The sequence below is a fragment of the Idiotropiscis lumnitzeri genome, chromosome 3, assembly GCF_059441095.1.
Source record: "Idiotropiscis lumnitzeri isolate Australia: NSW breed Sydney's pygmy pipehorse chromosome 3, RoL_Ilum_1.0, whole genome shotgun sequence".
Taxonomy (NCBI): Eukaryota; Metazoa; Chordata; class Actinopteri; order Syngnathiformes; family Syngnathidae; genus Idiotropiscis; species Idiotropiscis lumnitzeri.
Window position 1 is genome coordinate 20,353,244 of NC_142393.1, and position 20,550 is coordinate 20,373,793.

Consider the following 20,550-nt stretch of genomic DNA (forward strand, 5'->3'; position numbering starts at 1 on the left):
AATTCTACGGACTCAATCAGTCCCCAGACCTCAGCCCATTGAAAACCTGTGGAGGGGGGTAAATAGTGCAGGGGAGAGGACGCCGGTCGAATCATGATTTCGAGAGATGTGTGAGTGCAAAGAGGAATGGTGAAACATTATAGGAGGAGATTACGTGCTGTTTTGATGGCCAAAGCGGTTGCATTTATTTATATATATATATATATCGGGGGTGCTCATAATTATGGCACATGTACAATGTAAAATCATTTTTTAACGTAGTATTTCCCCCACTGAAGGAATAAATGTACCTAAAATTAAGGTTGGATTTTCCTCCTTTTTTTTTTTTTTTAATGTTTTTCTTCTGTTATTTAGACAAAAATTGATGAATGAATTAGAAGCTAATGAAGACATTTTAACCAAGGGTGCCAGTCATTACGGAGGGCAGTGTAGAAATGCAAATTCCTGCCCCTGTTGATTGTGAGGCAAATGTGCCCGCTCCAAGAATGTTTAGCACACCCCCACTAAAAAATAAATAATTAAAAAAAAAAAAAAAGAGATGCAATCTGTGGTGATACACCATTTAGGATTATACCTACATGGCTTCTTTTATGATGCTGGCTTTTCCCCTTTTATCTGATTCTTTTTGTTTCCATTATTTTCTATGTAGAAACACTGTTACAAAATCTGAACAAATCCAAGGTTTGTCAGATATTATGATATCATGTAATATAGCAATAACTGAGATCATCATGTTCCCGAGATTAAAATTCTTGTACATATTTCCTTGAACAGGTTTCTCAACCATCTTCCATTCTCGCGTATTTGTGCAGTGGTTTTTGGCTATCGTTGTGTAAACAGAACGCATTTTGAGTGCGCATGGGATGGCTCTCTTAACGACTGCCACTTTATTTACATCATTAGTATTTTGCTCCATTCTTCTGTGACGAAAGTTGCCCTTCAATTAATGAACTCCGAGATGAGGTAGAGCAGAGTGGTGTGACATGTCTGTTTTACGCCTCCTTCTCCCACAGGGGTGCGTCACTCCAATATCATCTGCGACAGCTGCAAGAAGCATGGCATCATGGGAATGCGATGGAAGTGCAAAGTGTGCTTTGACTATGACCTGTGCACACATTGCTACATGAACAACAAACATGACCTGAGCCACTCGTTTGAGCGTTATGAGACGGCGCATTCTCAGCCGTGAGTACGAATCGCCCCCTTCTCCGAGATCATTCGTCACTTTTCATTTGCTTTGTAGTCATTGTGCTGTTCTCCAAGCCTCCTCAGAGGGGTTAAGGGTTAAGTGTACGACTTAGATTGCCAACAGACTGATTTGTTCTTTTCTGTATGGATGACTGTTCTCCGTTTGTCTCTGCCACTCATGCTATTCATCGCCGTTTGTTAGTCAGCAGAATTCAACAAACCGTTTCTTACAAATTTTGTGCCAATGAGTAACGTATCTGGAGCGGTTCGCAGCCGAGTGTGAAGCGGTTGGGATGAAGATCAGCACCCCCAAATCTGAGAAGGGTGGAGTGCTCTCTCCAGGTCGAGGAGGAGATCCTGCCCCAAGTGGAGGAGTTTAAGTATCTTGGGGTCTTGTTTACGAATGAGGGGAGGATGGAGTGAGAGAGCGACAGGCGGATCGGTGCAGCGTCCACTGTGATGCGGACGCTGTACCGGTCTGTCGTGGTGAAGAGGGAGCGGAGCCAAAAGGCGAAGCTCTCGATTTACCGGTCGATCTTCGTTCCTACCCTCACCTATGGTCACGAGCTGTGGGTCGCGACCGAAGGAACAAGATCTCGGATACAAGCGGCCGAAATGAGTTTCCTCCGCAGGGTGTCTGGGCTCTCCCTTAGAGATAGGGTGAGAAGCTTGGCCATCCCGGAGGGACTCGGAGTCAAGCCGCTGGTCCTCCACGTTGAGAGGAGCCAAATGAGATGGCATCTGATTAGGATGCCTCCTGGACGCCTCCTTGATGAGGTGTTCCGGGCATGTGTCACCGGCAGGTGGCCCCGAGGATGACCCAGGACACGCTGGAGAGACTATGTCTCCCGGCTGGCCTGGGAACGCCTGGGCATCCCTCCGGCAGAGCTAGAAGACGTGGCTGGGGAGTGGGAAGTCTGGGCTTCCCTGCTGAAGCTGCTGCCTCCGCGAACCGCCCCCAAATAAGCGGCGGATAATGGATGGATGGATGGAGTAACGTATCCAAATAAAAAATAACCATGTTAAATCAAACTACAGTGGAAGCACAGACAAAACATTTGAGGCTGGTTGAATTAATTAAAAAGGAAACCATTTACTGACAGCTTCCAGTGGAATCAAGCCAACGTTCTATATTTCAACCAGTAGGGAGAATGTATTTAATTTCTTAATTTAATTTCTTATTTGATTCTGCACAGTCACGGCCCAGTGGTTTATTATGTCAAGTGGGGACAATGTTCAGAAACCCTCGCAGCTAAAACGCCGCCATTATCACAAGACAATGTTACCAAAAGTGCTGATGATTTGGCTCCGGCGAGGCAACAAGGCCCGCTGCCGGTACATAAACGCTTAGTGAGCTGATTCCAAGTGTCCTCTGTATCCACATTTACTGGACTAAGTTCTCCCTGTAGAATGCACTCTTCTGCATCAGTTCACCACAACACTCCAAACTGCTGCGGGCACTGTCTGAATGTCAGCTGGATGGCCTGTGCTCATTTTAATGAGGTGATATATATGACCTAGATTATTCCTATCGTATATAATTGTTAGTGGTATAGTCCAGCGCTACATCCATGTTTCCATTTTTCCCCCCCTGTGCCTGACAGCTTATGTGTATATACTGTATGGTTTAACCTGCCAACAACAAATAGCACAAATCATGATATTGTATCAATCCAACTTGATAAGACTATGTCTTGTGTCATTTCATTTTCTGTTATTTAAATCAAAGTTGAAACATTTTGGTCAGTCTGATTATATCAACGAACACACAGTCTGGTGAACTTTCTGTATTTGCGGGTGTTCGGGACCAATAATTGGATCCATAGTTCTGTCTTCTAGGCCTTTAAGTAAATTAGTTTCATTTAGATCCAGTATTTTAATGAAGTTTTGTCATTGATTTAATATCTTTCAAAACACAGACAGACTCAAATTAATTAGTTTCCGTAGACTAAAACTAGACTAAAACCTTTTTGAGTTTTCGTCGACTAAAACTATCCCGAATAGGAATGACTAAACGTGGCGAAAACTAATCATCATTTTCGTCTGACAGACTAAGACTAAATCTAGCCTGCCCAAAACAACCGTGGCATACATACTACCTCACTATGCTTGAGACTTGGTCTTTATCGTCTACACCACTCGCTTACTCACTGGCCAACATTTACCCTAAGATAAAAAGCGTAAAAAAAAAAAAAGGAATCATTCCCAACATAATTCTGCCACACAAGTGTGGCGTAAACATAAGTATACACTTACACAATACTATAAATCAGTAAGAACTTAACACAAACTAAAGTGCAGATTAAAAAAAAAATGCAAAGCATCTGCCGCTTTACAACTTGAACATATCCACCTCCATGTTTAATGAAACATGATAGAAAAAACAATAGACTACATATCATACTTTGGATTGAAAATAAAGCTCTCCTTGTGTGCTCTTGAACATCAGCGACGCATAAATCAAAGTCAACCATTTTTATGTTACATGGCTGACACGTATCAGACAGCTGTGGCACACATGACTGGTCTATCAGCGCACACTTCCTATTTCTCACAGTGCCACACGCCACAACAGCCTAAACAATACAAAATACAGTGTGTTTTTCTTTTTGACCCCGCAAGGTGAAAAAGACCAAACATGTAGATACTCGCCTCAAGCTCGCACCTTCTGCACGTCCAATGAATGACCAGTCAAATCACACACCTGGCAATTTAGCCAATTAGTTTTGTTTGTTGTTGCATTTGATCAAATAACAATCATTTTGCAAATGCAATTAATTGCTTAGATCTTGGGCTCTCTGTGATCCCATTACACACAACCAGATGAACCTGCAGGACAGCTTTATCCGAACGTGGAAGATGTTGAGAACATGTCGCTCTTGTGAAATCATTCTTTTGTCAACAAGCCACCAGCTGTTCTGTCGTGCATTGTCGCCATACATTCCCCTCCATAATTATTGACACCCTTATTCACGATGTGGTAAAAGCCGTACAATAAATTACATTTTTAGAAACACACTTTCTTACTGAAAACTATAATATATGGGTCACCGGAATCAAGCTCTTCCCATGGGCGTCCTTGCCACCTCTCTGTGCGAGAAAATAGTCTAACAGTTTAAGGACAATGTTCCTCAACATACACTTGCTAGGAATTTAGGGATTGCATCATCTACGGTCCAACATATCATCAAAAGGTTCAGAGAATCTAGAGGAATCACTGCAAGTGAGAGGCAAGGCAGACAACCAACATTGAATTCCCCGGGCCCTTTCGATCCCCCAGGCAACACTGCACTAAAAAAAACAACAAAAAAAAACGACTGCAATATGTAAAGCATATCACCATGTGGGCTCAGGAACATTTCAGAAAACCAATGTCAGTCAATACAATTTGGTGCTACATCTGTAAGTGCAATTTTTCTCTGCTGCTGTTAAACCTACCAGTGAGTGCAGCAGTCGGATTTTTAACCGCGATCCCTTTGATCAGCTTCGTATTCCCTTTTCAAACAGAGAAACTCAGCCCTTGGTTCCACTCATCTTGCCATAATGAATTGGAATTTTGTGGCTGCATTAAAGAGTAAGACCGGAGTCATGGTTTAATAAGAGAACTCGTGGAGAATGCCACAAAGCTGAATGCAGGTGGAAAATAAGTCAGGCTGCAGGTCTGTTATCAAATCCTAAAACTCTGCTGGCGTTACCGAAGCAATGTTAAAGTGTCCAGAAGGGAACACTTGTTAAATCTTATTGAGGCAAATCGTCATAATCCACGTCCTCCATTTAAAACTATTGATTCTGCACTTAAGCCCGTCCCCTGAAATGTGCATATTGCTGTATTTCACTGCCAAGGTTGCTACAGCTAGGACTCTCGCTTCGAATTCCATATTTTTTCTCCCGAGTATTGGTGAATCGCTTTGGCCATTATCAACAGCAGTCTGGCTTCTGTTGTATTCCCCTAACATTTTAAACATGCTGTTGTGCAACCCCTGCTTAATAAACCTGGCCTTGATCAAGGTGTGCTGTCAAATTTTAGAACCATTTCCAGGCTGAAATTCTTTTCTAAAATTGTTGATGTTTTTTTTTTTTGTTGTTTTGTTTTTTTATTCAACTGCACCATTCTTCTGGCTCGTTTACAGCATCAGATGGACAATATTGGTGTCACTATAGAGCAGAGGTCGGCAAACTTTTTGATTGAAGGGCCACGATGGGTTCTAAAATTTGACGGTGGGCCCGGACCAGGAGCAGATGGATGTAGTGTTTTGGTAACCTCACCTCATCTGAGGAAAAAATATACATTAAAATTTTAAATGAAAGTGAACAAAAGCATTACAACAATATATATGTCTTTGAAAAACCACATTATTTAGAAAATAAAACATTAACAAGGTTTATTCATTTAATTTTTTTCAAGTTCGCCGGGCCAGATTAAAACGTTTAACGGGCCAGTTGTGGCCCCCGGGCCATAATTTGCCCACACCTGCTATAGAGGGTTTGAGATTCTATTTGTCTGATCGTACTGAGTGCCGCTCTGCCCCTCTGTCATATGGTGTTCCACAGGGTTCTATTTTTGGGCCCTTTCTGTCTTGACTGTATTTGCTGCCCCAAGGTTTCATCCTGCAAAAACATGAAATTTCCTTACACTGGTCTGTGAATGACAGTCTTATCTATGTCCCACTGAACAAATTATATCCTTTCATCTTAAGACCACTTTTGTCCTGTCTTGAGGAAAAATGAAACTCTGGATGTCAGTGAATTTCGTAATTTTAAACGACAAGAAAACAGAAGATATGGTTATGGACAAAGTTCAAAAGACAGATTCTGGGATGGTACGTGGCTGTATTATGTATTACTAAATGGTATGGGTAACTTGCACATCTGTGAAGGCAATATTAATGCTTAAAGGTTTTGGGGAAACATGCTGCCATCCAAGCAACGTCCTTTTCATGGCCGCCCCGGCTGATTTCCGCAAGGCAATGCCAAACCTCATTCTGCACTGGCTTGGTAGTAACAGAGTTCAGGTATTAACTAGACTGGCCTGCCTGCAGTCCAGACCTGTCTCCCACTGAAAATGCGTGGAGTGTTGTGAAGTGTAAAATAATACAATGTAGACTGTGCTGTTGAACGGCTTCGGAAAGAATTCCACCTACAAAGTTTCTTCAATTAGTGTCCTCAGTTCCCAAACATTTATTGAATGTTGTTAAAAGAAAATGCGATGTAATACAGTGGTCAACATGACCGTGTACCAGCTTTTTTTTATTTATTTTATTTTTTTTAAGAACCAGTTACCAAAAACAATGAAGGGTATCAGTTTGAACATTAAATATATTGTCTTCGTAGTGTATTCAATTAAAAATAGGTAGGTTGAAAATGGTTTGCAAATGATACATCCTGTTTTTATTTGTTTAACAAGCGTCAACTTTATTGGAATTGGCTGTGTATCTATGTGTATAGGCTTTCTCTTACACAACCTTGTTTCAACAAAGTGGTGACGCATATTTTCAAATACTACTACCCTCATGACAGAAATGGGAGGGGCGGGGACCTATTATCTAATACTTTGACATTGTTTGGATTTTGATGGAACAGGAATATTGATTTGTCCCTAAGGTCAAAATTAATGTTTTTTCATTCAGCAATGACTTTTGTATTTGTGGAGTGTTATTTTTACTATCAACTAAGTTTAAAATAGTCCCAACTGAGTCAGTACAGGCCTTTACTTACACATTGCGAAGACAAAATGATAGTGTCCCACGAATTTTGCCTTTTTTTTTTTTTTTACCTGGGAATGGAGGTCTAATATTTTCTAATTTTCAACACCAGGCCTTTCTTAATCCAAGTACTGCGGTGTGTGTAATGCAACATTTGTTTCTCTGCTTCTGCTTTTGTTGTAGTTCTGCCAGGGGATCACATGAAAGTCACTTTTTTTTCTCATCAGATGATTGAAAGAGAGGAAGTACTGTACTGTGTGCAAGTTATTTTTTTGCACACACGCACACCAGATAAGATTGTCAGATTGTATTTTCCCTGCAGCCTTTCTTAATGGCTCAGTCACAGGACCAAGTGTTTTCTTCTTGAAATGGCTCTTTTAGCCTGGCTTCAGTGGTGCTCCTTGTGCTTTATTTTCATTTTAACTCTTATTGCTGTGCTCTGGGTCAATTTAAAGTTAATTTCATGTATTCGTAATGGTACGGAGTTGTTATTACCAGTGTACGACTAATCAATTTAGTCCATCTAAATATCAAAAAAGGCCTCAGACATTTGGTCTGGAGCTGGGTTGTTTTCCGAATGTATGACTCATGTTTAATTATTCAAAGTGTCAGAAAAAGCAACTAAATGTCATTAATTGTAGTACACAGTCACAGAGAAACAATATTTCTGCCCACAGGCAACAAAACAAACTATACGTAATTGATTCTAAATGTATACTGTGATGATTGTGTTTCATTGTGTGACCCTAATGTTGTCTGCATGAATTTTTCTTTAGGAAAAACACCGCCTGTGATTGTAAATACTGCGAAGTAGACATTGACAACAAGCAATAAAAGGACACATTAAGTGCTGATTATGTACCAGTTAGACTCTAAAGCAAAATGAGTTATGAATTATTATTCGTCTTTTGGTTCGGATTAATGAATGGCTCTAATATGTGAAAAGATGTTGTGTAAATAATCTTTTATCGTTGGCGGTGAGTGTACTTGTGGTGTGTGTGTGTGTGCGCGTGCATGCACAGGTGTTGTTTTTTTTTTAATTGTAGTCAGTTTACCTCATTTTGTCTAAGCATGGCGTGTTTACTCATGCTTCCACATGCTGACGGTGCTCAAGACAGCATATGTGTGTGCCATATGTTTATGAGACGGTCGCTATGCAGTTAGTTAATCGGCTCTAAGACTCAAACAACCCGCATGCAGCATCTGGGAATTTATCAGGGCATGTCGCTGCTTAATCCTTGTCTTGTATATCAAGTCGCACACCTCCACCTGGTCTCTTCCGTGCTCCACACACAGTTACATTCAAGACACATGTAGATGGCAGCAGGTGAAGGTTCTAGTTCTTTGTTAACTGAACGTTGTTCCTAGCAATTATTTCAGTCATATAACAGGTGTTTTCTATTTTTACTGATGTTGTACAATGACAAACAAACAAAATTGAATCCACTGTTATTGAAATATTGATTTTATTGTGACAGAACAATTCAAATTCAAACAGTCTGGAGGCCTATTTAAACTTATCTATTACTCGGAATTAATTCTCAGTAAAAAATAATGGAAATTAAGCGAATCCACCTTTAAACTTTTAAATACAGTATATTAAATAATTGAACATGTAACAGTTCATATGCAAAATTGTAATTCTGATAAATTGTAAAGAAACGTATAAACACAATTGCGTGTAGTAATCCTTATCATTGACATCTTTCCTGCGTATCTTCTTTGTCTTCAATTAAATAGTCGCAAATTCCACACAATATAAGTCAATTTGTGAGCGCAATGAAACAAGATCAATATTGGAGTATTCATGCATTTTGTGACATTTGTGTTTGATTTTGTGCTGTGATTTTTTTTTTTTTTTTCAATTCAAAATAGTTGTTTTTGCTCAATATTGGTTGAGGAAACTTGTTTAGGAGTCAAGGGATCAAGATCATTTCATATCACGCTTTGCCTCATGTCTATTTTTGCCCTATTTTGTTCGGCTTTTTTGCACCATGTTGTAGGTTTAGTTAATTAGACATTTAGATATTTGACAGTTGAGTTCCTAAACCGTTCTACTAGTCCAATGTGCAATAATCTCTTACTGAGTAAATATGTAGCTACAATACGGAAGGCATGATGAAGGTCCAAATTAACCACCCGCCCATACAGAAGTTGTTTTTTATTCATTTTATGAATTGAACCCCTATGTTCTTACATTCATTGACATTTGTCAATCACTCTTTGTTTTGCGACCAACCAGTTGTCTTGTTGCTTCCATTCTCCTCTGCTCGCTTCACTTAGATAACCCTTGGCTGACTTGTTGACAAGGACAGTAGTTGTTGCTCTACTGCTGTGATCCCGTCTGGTCAGAAAGGTGACATTTGGTCTCTCTGGATTAGAAATCTTGATCCCTTAATAGAGCTGTTGTCTTTCTCAGAATGGTTGTTTGGATAATGCCAAAGACTTGAGTGGCATGAAACGAAGAGATGACGACCTCTTTGCGTTCTTTGTCATTGGCAATGCGAGCATTAGAATAACACTTTTATAAGGCATACTGAGCTAATGTGACACCCCTCATATCATCTACAGCAGAGTAAAAATTGATTTCATGCAATGCTAGTAACAGACATTGATGGGTTGTATACTACAATTACTCATTATTTGAACATGTGCTTATGTTGTTTTCTCCATTAAATATGACCGGCCAACTTAGGGTGGTCTGCTATTTACCGAGACAACCATGCCACGTTGAACGAATCAGTCAGTGAGACTCCCTAACAAACAACAACAATGAGGGTCTTTTTAAGGAGGCCCTTTTATAAGAGGAGAGCAAAAAGATTATTTCACACATACATAGACAGACGTGCATCACTAAATTTCAAAAGGATTTTTGGCAGGGTGTGGGTGGTTCGAACTTATAACACTGATCAACACATATTTACATTGTTTTTTTTTTTTTAAATCAGAGATGCAAGCGAACTTTTCTATCTTATTGTTTTGTGCTGATTCCAATTCTGCCCTTGTTTTTTTTTTAGTTTTCAATATAATAATTATGTATTTTAAAAATATAGTGATGATAAATTAGGGTTCGATTCAGCAACATGATTTCTTTTTTTTTCACTGATAACAACTTAGCATGTTTGGAACTTCCTGACCAGGTAAAAGAAATAATGCATTGGAGCACCTTGTTTTACCAGCGGAAAAGCACTAATGATAGCAACTATCTTGTAGCTACTGCCCAATGGAAAATAATTTACAGATGTGAAGATTGGCGTGACCTGAGCCACAGTGAAAGGAGCTCAACTGGACATTTGACGTTGTGATGCCTGGTGTGAACTCGGGTCCACTTTAGTGTTGAAGGCGGCGCCAACGCTTTGCCCCGAGCTTGCTTGCTCTCTTAAAGCTCTGCTTTCAAGGATTATCCTCTAAGCATCTGTCTTCAAAAGCGCACCATTCCTAGTCAAGCTCACACAGTGGTTTGCTGCCTTCTCCGACTGTAGATTCTGCAAAACTGGACAAGTCTGTCCAGAGATGGAATGAAATTCACGTTTTAATGCCAGGCGAGGTAAAACCTGAGGGATTTATCTGAGCAGCAACGCTTAAGTGACATTTATTGACTGCATTCACTGCTGTCTTTTTATTTATTTAATTTTTTTTGTTATTATTTAAATTATTTTTGGGCCCTCACTGGATTTCAAACAATATGACACGTTCCGTGAATTATTCGGCTGAAAGGAACGTTGCCGTCTGATCTTTTCACGAAATTATGGGAATTGGCAGTTCCTTTGCACCAAGATCTGATCAAATCTTTACCATAAGGTATGTTTGCGTGTAACTGTATTGAATTTCTCTGCACATAAGGTTTGGAGTTGAGAATGTGAAACTGTGGATAGTTTTGCCCTTTTTTGGGATCAAGTTAAGAACTTCACACCCCTTGAAATGATCCTTTGTCAATTTGGTATCCTTTTTATCTCCCACAAACCACCACACTATTGATACTTTGACAGAAGAATACACTATTCCTACAGTAAATGAAATATTTGGCTGTTAATGGGTGAGAAAGCATGTCATTTTAGGCATTTAGGCAACTATATTGAGTTGATAGTCTGTCAAATTTAATTCATGCAAATGCCATTATCTTAGGACTTAGGTATCAAACACACGGATCAGGGGTCGGAGGATATATTCTACTTGACATCAAAGTTTGATCACAAAGATTGGATTAGTTTTACTACTCTGAGGACTGTACTTCTCTACTCTACTGGATTTGTGCTTGCTCTGTTGCACGTGTCATACAATTATGTATTGCATACACCTTCTGTGCATTAATATATTCATTACTTAGTTTGTGTCGTGCTTCAAAGAGAGGACATTGTTTTGTTGCCACTGAATGTGTTCTATGACATAGTGCTCCGCTTTCATAATTTCACAGTGCGCAGTTACAAGAATTTGCTTAGCTGTCTCTCCATGTTCTTGTCACAGAGTAAGCTTGGCTCCGAGGCAGAACCTCCCACGGTTCATCCTCAAAGGAATCTTCCAGGGCGTTAAGGTGGTTCGTGGACCTGACTGGGATTGGGGCAACCAAGACGGTGAGTGGGTGGTGACGGGGGTGAAGTTCTTTACCCTGAACTTGAATTGCTGCCGCAATGTCTTGCCTGTGGGACCCCTTTCAAAGTCTTTCTTCATCCACCACTCAATTTGCCGAAACTCTCACATCATCTTAACATGTCTGCTTGCGTCTATTTTACCTGTCACTCATCACAGATGTGCATATCTTTGTCTCAATCTTCTCTATAGCTTTTTACAAACCTAAGCTTCTCCCATTGTTTAGAGACCTCTCTTTCAGACCTATAAAGCTGCTGTTTAGTAGTGCTACTTTGAGGGGAAACACAACGTATTCATTCCTGGTCCTTTTGTCTCCGAACATTGCTATCGTCCCATTTCTGGGCCAAAGCGAATGAGTCAAAATGTCCTTTTGGTGGCTTTGAGATCAACAGATTCTATATGTGGTATGTGCATACAGGACGCTGTGAGCATGCGCAATAACCTCCAGCCCGCCGTGTAGCCTTTCAGGTCACTGGTTTCATCTGGTGGGTTTGGGCACAGACGAAGCCTGATGAGACTGCTGTAGAGATCGCACAAATTAGCCAACTAATAGTGAATATTGTTTCTGTGCCAAAATCCTGAATTTGTCACTTCCATGCTGCGCTTAGATATTGAACTATTTTCATCACACATTTGTGTCTGCCATCATAAACTGTCATTACCTCACCTCCTATTTTCACCAGCATGATTACTTCTACTTTAATCTGTTGTTGACATTTCTTCCTTTTCTTAACGCCTCACGTAACATGTGACTTTTCCGTCTTAAAAGACCGCTCTCTTTATCTCCTGTTTACCAACACTCTGATTATCTCGTGCCTATTTATGTTTGCATGTGTGTAGGCGGGGAGGGTAAGGTTGGGAAGGTAGTGGACATTCGTGGCTGGGATACAGAGTCTGGTCGCAGTGTGGCCAGTGTGACCTGGACTAATGGCACCACCAATGTCTACCGAATGGGGCACAAAGGCAAGGTGGACCTCAAGTATGTGTCGGATGGCCAAGGAGGCTTCTACTACAAAGACCACTTGCCAGTACTTGGTAAAACAGATTATTTTATTACTCACACAATCCTTAAATATCTTTAGCTTACTCCGTAACCATATGGTAGTTGTGCAATTGAGGAAAATAATTTTTCATTTTGTATTTTTCCCGAACTTCATTTTTTAACCTCTTTTTTTTTTTTTATTGTTTGTCCATCCAGGAGAGCATGCAGAGCTGCAGCGCCAAGAGAGTGCCGATGGCCACTCTTTCCAGCAGGGTGACAAGGTCAAATGTCTCTTGGAGGTGGACATTTTGCGACAGATGCAAGAGGGCCACGGGGGATGGAATCCCAAAATGGCAGAGGTATTTTAGCACTGTCCTCTGTGAATTATGATCTATACGGTGTGTTTTATTTTCCAATGCTGGAGACTTGGGTCCGATATATTGCCATTGACAACGCATTGTACCAAGGAGGGATGGTCATGATAAATAAATATTGTTCGTTTACGTTGAAATTTTGTTGATCGCACACTCGTATTGTATTGTAGTTACTACAGCTATAGCTCAACGAAAGAAAAGGAAACAAAGGAGATTTTTTTTAATAAACAGCAACCAGCTGCTCCGTTGTAAATATCAAAAGAGAGCAGGTCATGACTGTCACGGCTTGAATAGTTTTATTTGTATCATGTTTCTGCATTTGAAATGAGGGGTGGGCGATCAAACCTCAAAATAATAAGGAAATTTGTGATCAATTGTTGCTTTGGAATAACAGCATTTTTATTGAGAAAAAATATTTAAGTCACCTTTCTTTTACAATCTAAAGCAAACATAATGCAACTCTAGTGCAAATTTGTAAATTACATATCTTGAAATGGAAAATAAATCCATATAGTGTTTTGCTGAAGAGTTCTAATTGTTGCATTAAAGCTTAAAACTTAATTAAATAAATAAACAAATAAACTTGTAAACAAAGCCAAAGAACACACACACACCTTCCAAAGTCAAAATGAGAACATTACGTGCTTATTGAAAGAAAATAAAAATGTTTTCAAAAGAATTGTCAAGAAATATGACAACTAAAGGGTGTAGAATGGAAGTCCTGGAATTGTTGCACAATTCTCATGGCAATTTAAATCATCATAAAAAAAAATAATAATCATATCTTTGGCCAAATAACGCGCAATCGCTTCAGTAATATCCTGCCATCGTCTGCTTTTTTTTTTTTTTTCTTCTCGGAAGGAGTTCTGTTCGTCAATGCTCAAGCAATGCTCGGTTGAAAAATTTGTTGATTTACCCTGAACTACACGAGCTGTTTAGACGTCCTCTTCACGTTTCTTCATAGCTTGCTCATATTTGCATAATCGGTTGTTGATTAAGAATTCTGAAGATCATTTAAGTGTATTGTTGCTTCATTATGGCTGACAGCAATTGAGGCAAAATGTAATCCACTGCTTGGTTTCAACCAGCAGAGGTTGATTTACTCCCAACTGCATTGCTGTTCTAAGAACGATGTGGCCAAGTTGTGCAACATGACACTATGGATTAACTCCTCCGGGCAGCATTATTTTTCTATATATGGCATTGGCTTTGAAACCAGAGTCAAGGATGTTAAGAGATTCACAAATAAAACCAAAACAGAAAAAGATGAAATACGATTGTGCTCCGATGGACTTTGATGTTTGTCATAGTGATAGAAACACTTTCAACAAGTGTTTGAGGTCCTTGCTGCCAAAGGGAACAACAGCCTCTTTGTGTTTACAGTACATTTGCCGGATCGGGACAGTTCATAGAATCACTGATCGGGGAGACGTCAGAGTCCAGTACAGCAACAACATCCGCTGGACTTTTCATCCGGGGGCCCTGACCAAGGTACTGTGTTAGACAAGCCTGCACAAATGAATCAACTAGCCAAGATTGTCTTTGTCATTCACCGAACCTCTCAGTGAGAAGGCCCAGAGAAAAGCTAAAAGCTCTCCTCCTCCCGTGCGTTTTTTAAATTGAAGGACAGTAAAGCAATTTGAATATGAAAACTCCTACAGAATGGAAAACATGAACACTTTGACTTTATCACACTCTTCCACTCGCTTCCGGTTATTCTAATGGTTTCATTCAGTTTACAAGACCGGTTTCCTGTTGGTTTAAGACGTGCACCTGTTTTTGTGCCTTTCTTCTGAAACACTGAGAGGTCCATATTTTTGTAACCTTCTTTTGTCCTGTAAGCATAGTTTTGAAACATAACATGACAAACCTCATTTCTTTAACAATTGTTAAATTCAAACACTTATATAAAACTGTATATGTATGGCATATATAATTTTTTTTTTTGTCATCTAAAAAAATGATGCTTTGTCTTTTACCAGGTGAACACGTTTGGGGTTGGCGAACTTGTGCGCGTATTGGAGGACATAGATAGTGTCAAGAGGTTGCAGGCCGGCCATGGAGAATGGACAGACAGCATGGCTCCCGTACGCTCCTGCTCATGCTACACCAGCATTCATTAGCACTAGTCACATGACCTGGAATGTCTTGATATTCTCTAAAAGACTGTGAGAACACAGGGGCAAAATATGACATCAGTGAATTTTAAGCCTTGCTCATCCGCATTACTTAATGTCTCCGCCAGGTGCTCGGCCAGGTTGGTAAGGTGCTGAAAGCATATGCAGATGGTGACCTCCGTGTGGCGTTTGGAGGTCAGACGTGGACGTTCAACCCGGCGTGTCTCTCGGCCCAGACTGTGGAGGTGGACGCCAACCTCATGACGGCCGAGAACCCCAACGAATCTGGAAGTAAGGCCTCTGCCAGGACCAAGGGGCTTGTCTTGAACACTCCAGCCTATCCTCACCCTCTTCGTTTGCCATCTTTCCATGTTCTCCTCCCACCAGCTCTATGACTACTGTGCATGCACACATTCATTCTGTCTCCTTTTAACTTGTGTTTATGACTTGAAATACATTTTCCATTGCATGCCGATGATCCTGCATGTCAACAGTGATTTTTACAGATCACCTTTCTCACCACTTTCAACACTCTGTCCTGGTTGAGAGATATTTTGCGCATGTATTTGGCTTTGATTCACTTGGCATGGCTGGGACATTTTGACTCATTCCTGAAGTTTGTCAGCGATCGCCACTTGACAATTCTAAAGCATCCTTTTTCTTTGTGGTACTGTTTCAGACCTCTGAATGGCTTTTGGACACCATTGCTCATCATATTGTCAATAGTGGGCTTGAAAAAAAAAATTAATGAATCCTTCTGTTTCCTTTGTCTTCCCATCCCTTCTGTTCTCCTTTTTTACCTCTGGTAAGGTACAGTCATTTCTGTGTTGGAGAAACTGCTGTCTCAGTCCACTGAGCAGGACAATCCCAGCCGGCTCGTCATTGAAGCAGCGCACGGCAGTGCCAATAAAGTCAGGGAGTTGTTGCAGAAGTATCCTGATAAGGTGAGTGCAGCACTTTAATTTTTTGCCTTATGTCAAAGGATGTTAGGTATGCTAGGTGAACCGTTTTCACGCAGGGCGACGATGTAGCTCAAACGCACATCTGATGGGCAAACAGAACTTGGCGTTATCTTCTGAAGATGAAGCCAGAGAAATTTCTCACCGTCACTTGTGTGGCAGTGTCTTGAAAGCAAATGTGCAGTAAATGAAGCTGTTGTGCAAGTATGTCCTCAATAACGGGCGACACAAAAATCTAGTTGAAACATTTGAACAAGTACCACCCAAGTGATGATGTGGAAAGCATGTAAATGCAAGCGGTGTTTGCACAGCCTGCCCACGTAACATGAGCAATCTTTTTGAGCCACTGAACCAGAGCAGCAATTAATCGTGTGATCTTATGATGATGCACATTTGCAAGTAGAAATGATTTTCATGCTGTATGGAGAATCATAATTTAAAAATTGTGGACATTTTAAGGCGTGTACATTATTTCCGTTGTGTCCTTTTTTTAATGTTATTTTATATTGTTCTACATTTGTAGTACTGTTGAGGAAAAATTGTTTAATAATTTTCTCATCATGGTTTTAATTTTGCTTTAAAAATAGTTAATGTTAATAAAATGTTAAAATACTCACTATTTATCTTAATTTTCAGTCGATGCTTTAAAACAGGCAATTTAAAAGCAATGTTAAGTCATGCGAATGATCTCAATTTGTTCTAAAAGCCACATCCCTACAACACAACACTACCAAACCTACTGCTCACTTACCATCAGCAAATAATGTACTTCGATGAGCCCATCCAATACAGTGGCACAAAAAAAAAGTTGGGGACCACTACTGTAGGCTACAGGACAGCTGATAAGGTAATATTCTAGCCTTGAAGACATTTTGGCTAGACGTCTGAAGACCCTAATCTTTGGAAAATGCAGACCACGAATTCAGAATCAACAAAAAGATAAAGCCACTCTGTCTATATCGGAATACAATTCCGGACTATGTGAGAGACGTATAAAAGCCTTCTATCAAAGTGGAACTGCCGGCAATGCCAACCACATCCAGTAGTGCCTTGACCCACGTCACCCTTATGATGCAGATGGAGGGCGGGCCATGACTCACATGCGACATTAATATCTCTCTAGGTGACAATAAGCCCACACAGGAAGTGTGCGGGCAAATGCTAAAAAAACAAAAAAAATGAAGTCATTCTCATGGTTTAAAACAAATTCATAAAAATCATGTGCTATATTTCAACTTGATTATTTCACTCAGAACTATGACAACAATAATATCATTCTGAATTATCAAAGCAATTGGATACTTAGATAAATCATATATATTAATTAAAAATGGGCCACCGCCCAAAAAAACTTAATTCAGAACCTTGTCATGTCTATAAATGCTGTATTTATAATCATGTTTTGCAGTTCAGTATCTGTATCCAACTCTTTGCTGTTTGGGAGTAATTTGTGCAATTCATCAGATGTTTTAAAATAGGCCAGGGGTCTCAAACTAAATTTACCTGGGGGCCACTAGAGGCAGACTCTGGGTGAGGCTGGGCCGCATCAGGTTTTCCGCAAGAAAAAAATTAAAAAAATCTAATCTTCTCAAATGTCTTTATTTTTATTTTTTAACACAAAATAAGATTTAAAAATAAATAAGGAATTAATAAGAAAATAAATAAGGAATTAATAAGAAAATTAATCAGTAATAAATAATAATAATAATAATAATAATAATAATAATGAGTCAAATGTCTGTATTAACAGTTCTTTAATCTTCTTCGCCGCAAGAAACCGAAGACTGAAAGTTTTTTCATCATGAGTCGTCAAGGGCTGTTTCAGCCATGGCACCAGAAGAAGAAGAAGAATCTTCTTCTGAACATGAATTGTCCTGAACATGAGTGGAACATTCATCAATCAAACCCCTACTGAAACATCGAAAAAAAATTACAATCCTACCCTCGTTTTAAAGCTGAAGATGTGCCCAACAATAATCCGCGGTTCAATTTTATCCACTGTGACCAGGTAATCCTACATTTTATAATTAGTCTCGTCTGTGCTAGTGCTGATGCAAAGCTCCGTCAGACTGCACATCCTGTTCACGCATGGGTCTCCTGTCAATCAAATCAAAATCTTGTCAAATAGCAGAGATCCTAAGCATAAACCATAGTTCTGGTATGAGTAGGCCTACTTCTGTAGTTATAAAGCTTTAATTACACTGTAATATCAAATTCGCGGGCCGCACGAACATTAAACTTTCATAATAAGGCGGGCCGCAAATGGCCCGCAGGCCGCGAGTTTGAGACCCCTGATATAGGGCCAACATAATTGTTCTCTCCCGGGTCTAAACGGGGGAAGGGAGGGGGGTCTTGACTGATACATAGGGGGACGGATGTTGCTTTTAAATACAACAAATTACATTGATCTGATTTAGTATTTCATAGGTCTACCTGTATATGTTTATGATGAGCATATATATTTAGATCTGCTGGTGACGACTATGCTGGATTACGTACCACGTGTATGAGCAACGTGGTTGACATTGATACTCAGATTATTCCCAGCCACAGTTAGTTTATCTCTGCTTGTGATCAGTCCACCTCCAATGAATCGCCAACTGTGCTTATGTTCCTGGCAGGTGGACATCAAGAACCAGGGCAAAACGGCACTGCAGGTGGCTGCGCACCAAGGCCACATGGAGGTGGTGAAGGCCCTGCTCCAGGCCAACAGTGCCGTTGAGGTCAAGGATGAAGACGGAGACACGGCATTACACTACACTGCCTTTGGGTGAGGACGCAGCTGCTCTTTGTTGCTTTAAAAACAATACTAATGTAACGATATTCACATTTCACATAATCCACTCAGATGAGATTTTTAAGTCGTCCAGCTACATCCTCTCCTTACACATGTGCTCAGTTGGGCTGCATCTCAAAGTCTCATTACGATTAACACAATAGTTAAAAACCACTTTGTGAAGTTGATTGCGGCCAAGCGTATAAAATATAAAGTTCTGTTTTTTTTTTTCCGAAACTAGAATCCAAACTAGGTGTGGGCAAACTACGGCTCGGGGGCCACATGCGGCCCGTTAAATGTTTTAATACGGCCCGCCGAACTTGAAAAAAATTAAATGAATAAACCTTGTTAATTATTTTCTGAATGCTGTGTTTTTTTAAAGACATATATATTGTTGTAATTATTTTGTTCACTTTAATTTAAAATTAAATGAATTTTATTTCTCCAATGAGGTGAGGTTACCAAAACACTCCGTCCATCTGCTCCTGGTCCAGCCCCTCTGTCAAATTCTAGAACCCATTGTGGCCCGCCAATCAAAATGTTTGCCCACCCCTAATCTAAACGGACAGTTGCGTTCGTCAAACGTCGTGTTGCGTTGATTCATTTTATGTTTGTCTAATTTCTTTGATCTAGTAATCAGGCAGAGATTGCACGACTACTGTTGAGCAAGGGAGCAAATGTTAACCTCTTGAACAACTCCATGTGTACCGCACTTCACATCGCTGTCAACAAGGGCTTCACAGATGTCGTGCGTGTGCTCACTGAACATTCAGCTGATGTTAATCTCCAGGTGAGAGTGTTTTCCATAATGCTATGATAATTCATTAATAATGTCTTGAGCACACTCAATTGTATTTTCTTAAGTAAATAAAAAAATTTGCAGTTCATGTGCTATTAATTTTCCTGAGCTCTTTCCCTCGCCCTCGGTGGCTCTCTTGTAAATGTCTTAATGGTCTTTTAAAGCACTCGTACAATTTCCCCAACATTTATGGTATTTGACTGTGACCCTTTACTTCAACCCGATTAAAGTAATGGAGTGTCTCTTCTGAAGCTGCCTCCGAACTCTGTAACAGCATTCTTCTGCTTGACTAGTGTGACCAAAAATGTGGAATTTCACTCATGTGTTTCTGTTTTCTGACCTCTTTTTATTTTCATAGAATTCCAAATCGCAAGATTATTTTTAAACTGTAATTTAAATCACATGGAATGCTTTAAACAGATGCCTTTTAATGAACTATGGATTTACAATATACAGGTCAGCGGGAAGAGTAAAACAGGAATTAATATTCAGATTACACACAATTTCGACCAAACATTTTTGAGGGCTGGAGTATGGGCCAAGGCAAAACTTTAGTGACGATGGCTTTAAAGGTCTACAGGAATTTAGTCTCACCATTCTTGTCGCAATGGTATCAGTGAGATGTGCCCACACCATACAGAATCATAACTGTATTGTAATAGCTGCACAGTACAGTTAGAAATGTAACATAATGATTCTTTTATTATTTTACTGATTAAATAGTCATACGTGCGTTGTGCATTTTGCTTCATGGAACAATGTTTTACTACTATCTAAACACACTTCCCTCATCCCCGCTCAGGATTCCTATGGAGACACCCCTCTGCACGATGCCATTGCTAAAGATTTCCGCAATATCATCGAAATCCTGGTTCTGGTGCCCAACATTGATTTCACTCAGCAAAATCACAGAGGATTCAACCTCTTGCACCATGCTGCTCTCAAAGGAAACAAACTGTGAGTCAAGTTCATTCTGTCAACGAGGGCTTGGGTTTTAAACGCTATAAACAGAGCTTCCAAATGTTCCGGATTGTCCATGTTTTGTTACTGAAATCTGTGAATTCCA

At 40.0% G+C, this 20,550-nt stretch overlaps 1 protein-coding gene across 4 annotated transcripts in view; it reads left to right on the top strand.

The window, feature by feature from the left end:
• mib2 (MIB E3 ubiquitin protein ligase 2) overlaps nucleotides 1–20,550 on the top strand; it is a 47,358-nt gene that overhangs the window by 16,394 nt on the left and 10,414 nt on the right. For 2 of the 4 annotated variants that reach the window (XM_088290607.1, XM_088290605.1), the window contains exons 3-13: nucleotides 1,014–1,185; nucleotides 11,355–11,461; nucleotides 12,318–12,512; nucleotides 12,676–12,818; nucleotides 14,217–14,324; nucleotides 14,816–14,920; nucleotides 15,079–15,241; nucleotides 15,761–15,894; nucleotides 18,531–18,679; nucleotides 19,319–19,475; nucleotides 20,287–20,441. In XM_088290607.1, the coding sequence (XP_088146733.1) occupies nucleotides 1,014–1,185; nucleotides 11,355–11,461; nucleotides 12,318–12,512; nucleotides 12,676–12,818; nucleotides 14,217–14,324; nucleotides 14,816–14,920; nucleotides 15,079–15,241; nucleotides 15,761–15,894; nucleotides 18,531–18,679; nucleotides 19,319–19,475; nucleotides 20,287–20,441 (1,588 nt within the window). Of the gene's footprint in view, nucleotides 1–1,013; nucleotides 1,186–10,310; nucleotides 10,692–11,354; nucleotides 11,462–12,317; nucleotides 12,513–12,675; nucleotides 12,819–14,216; nucleotides 14,325–14,815; nucleotides 14,921–15,078; nucleotides 15,242–15,760; nucleotides 15,895–18,530; nucleotides 18,680–19,318; nucleotides 19,476–20,286; nucleotides 20,442–20,550 lie in introns of those variants that run through there. The other 2 variants (XM_088290606.1, XM_088290608.1) reach the window with 2 other exon arrangements.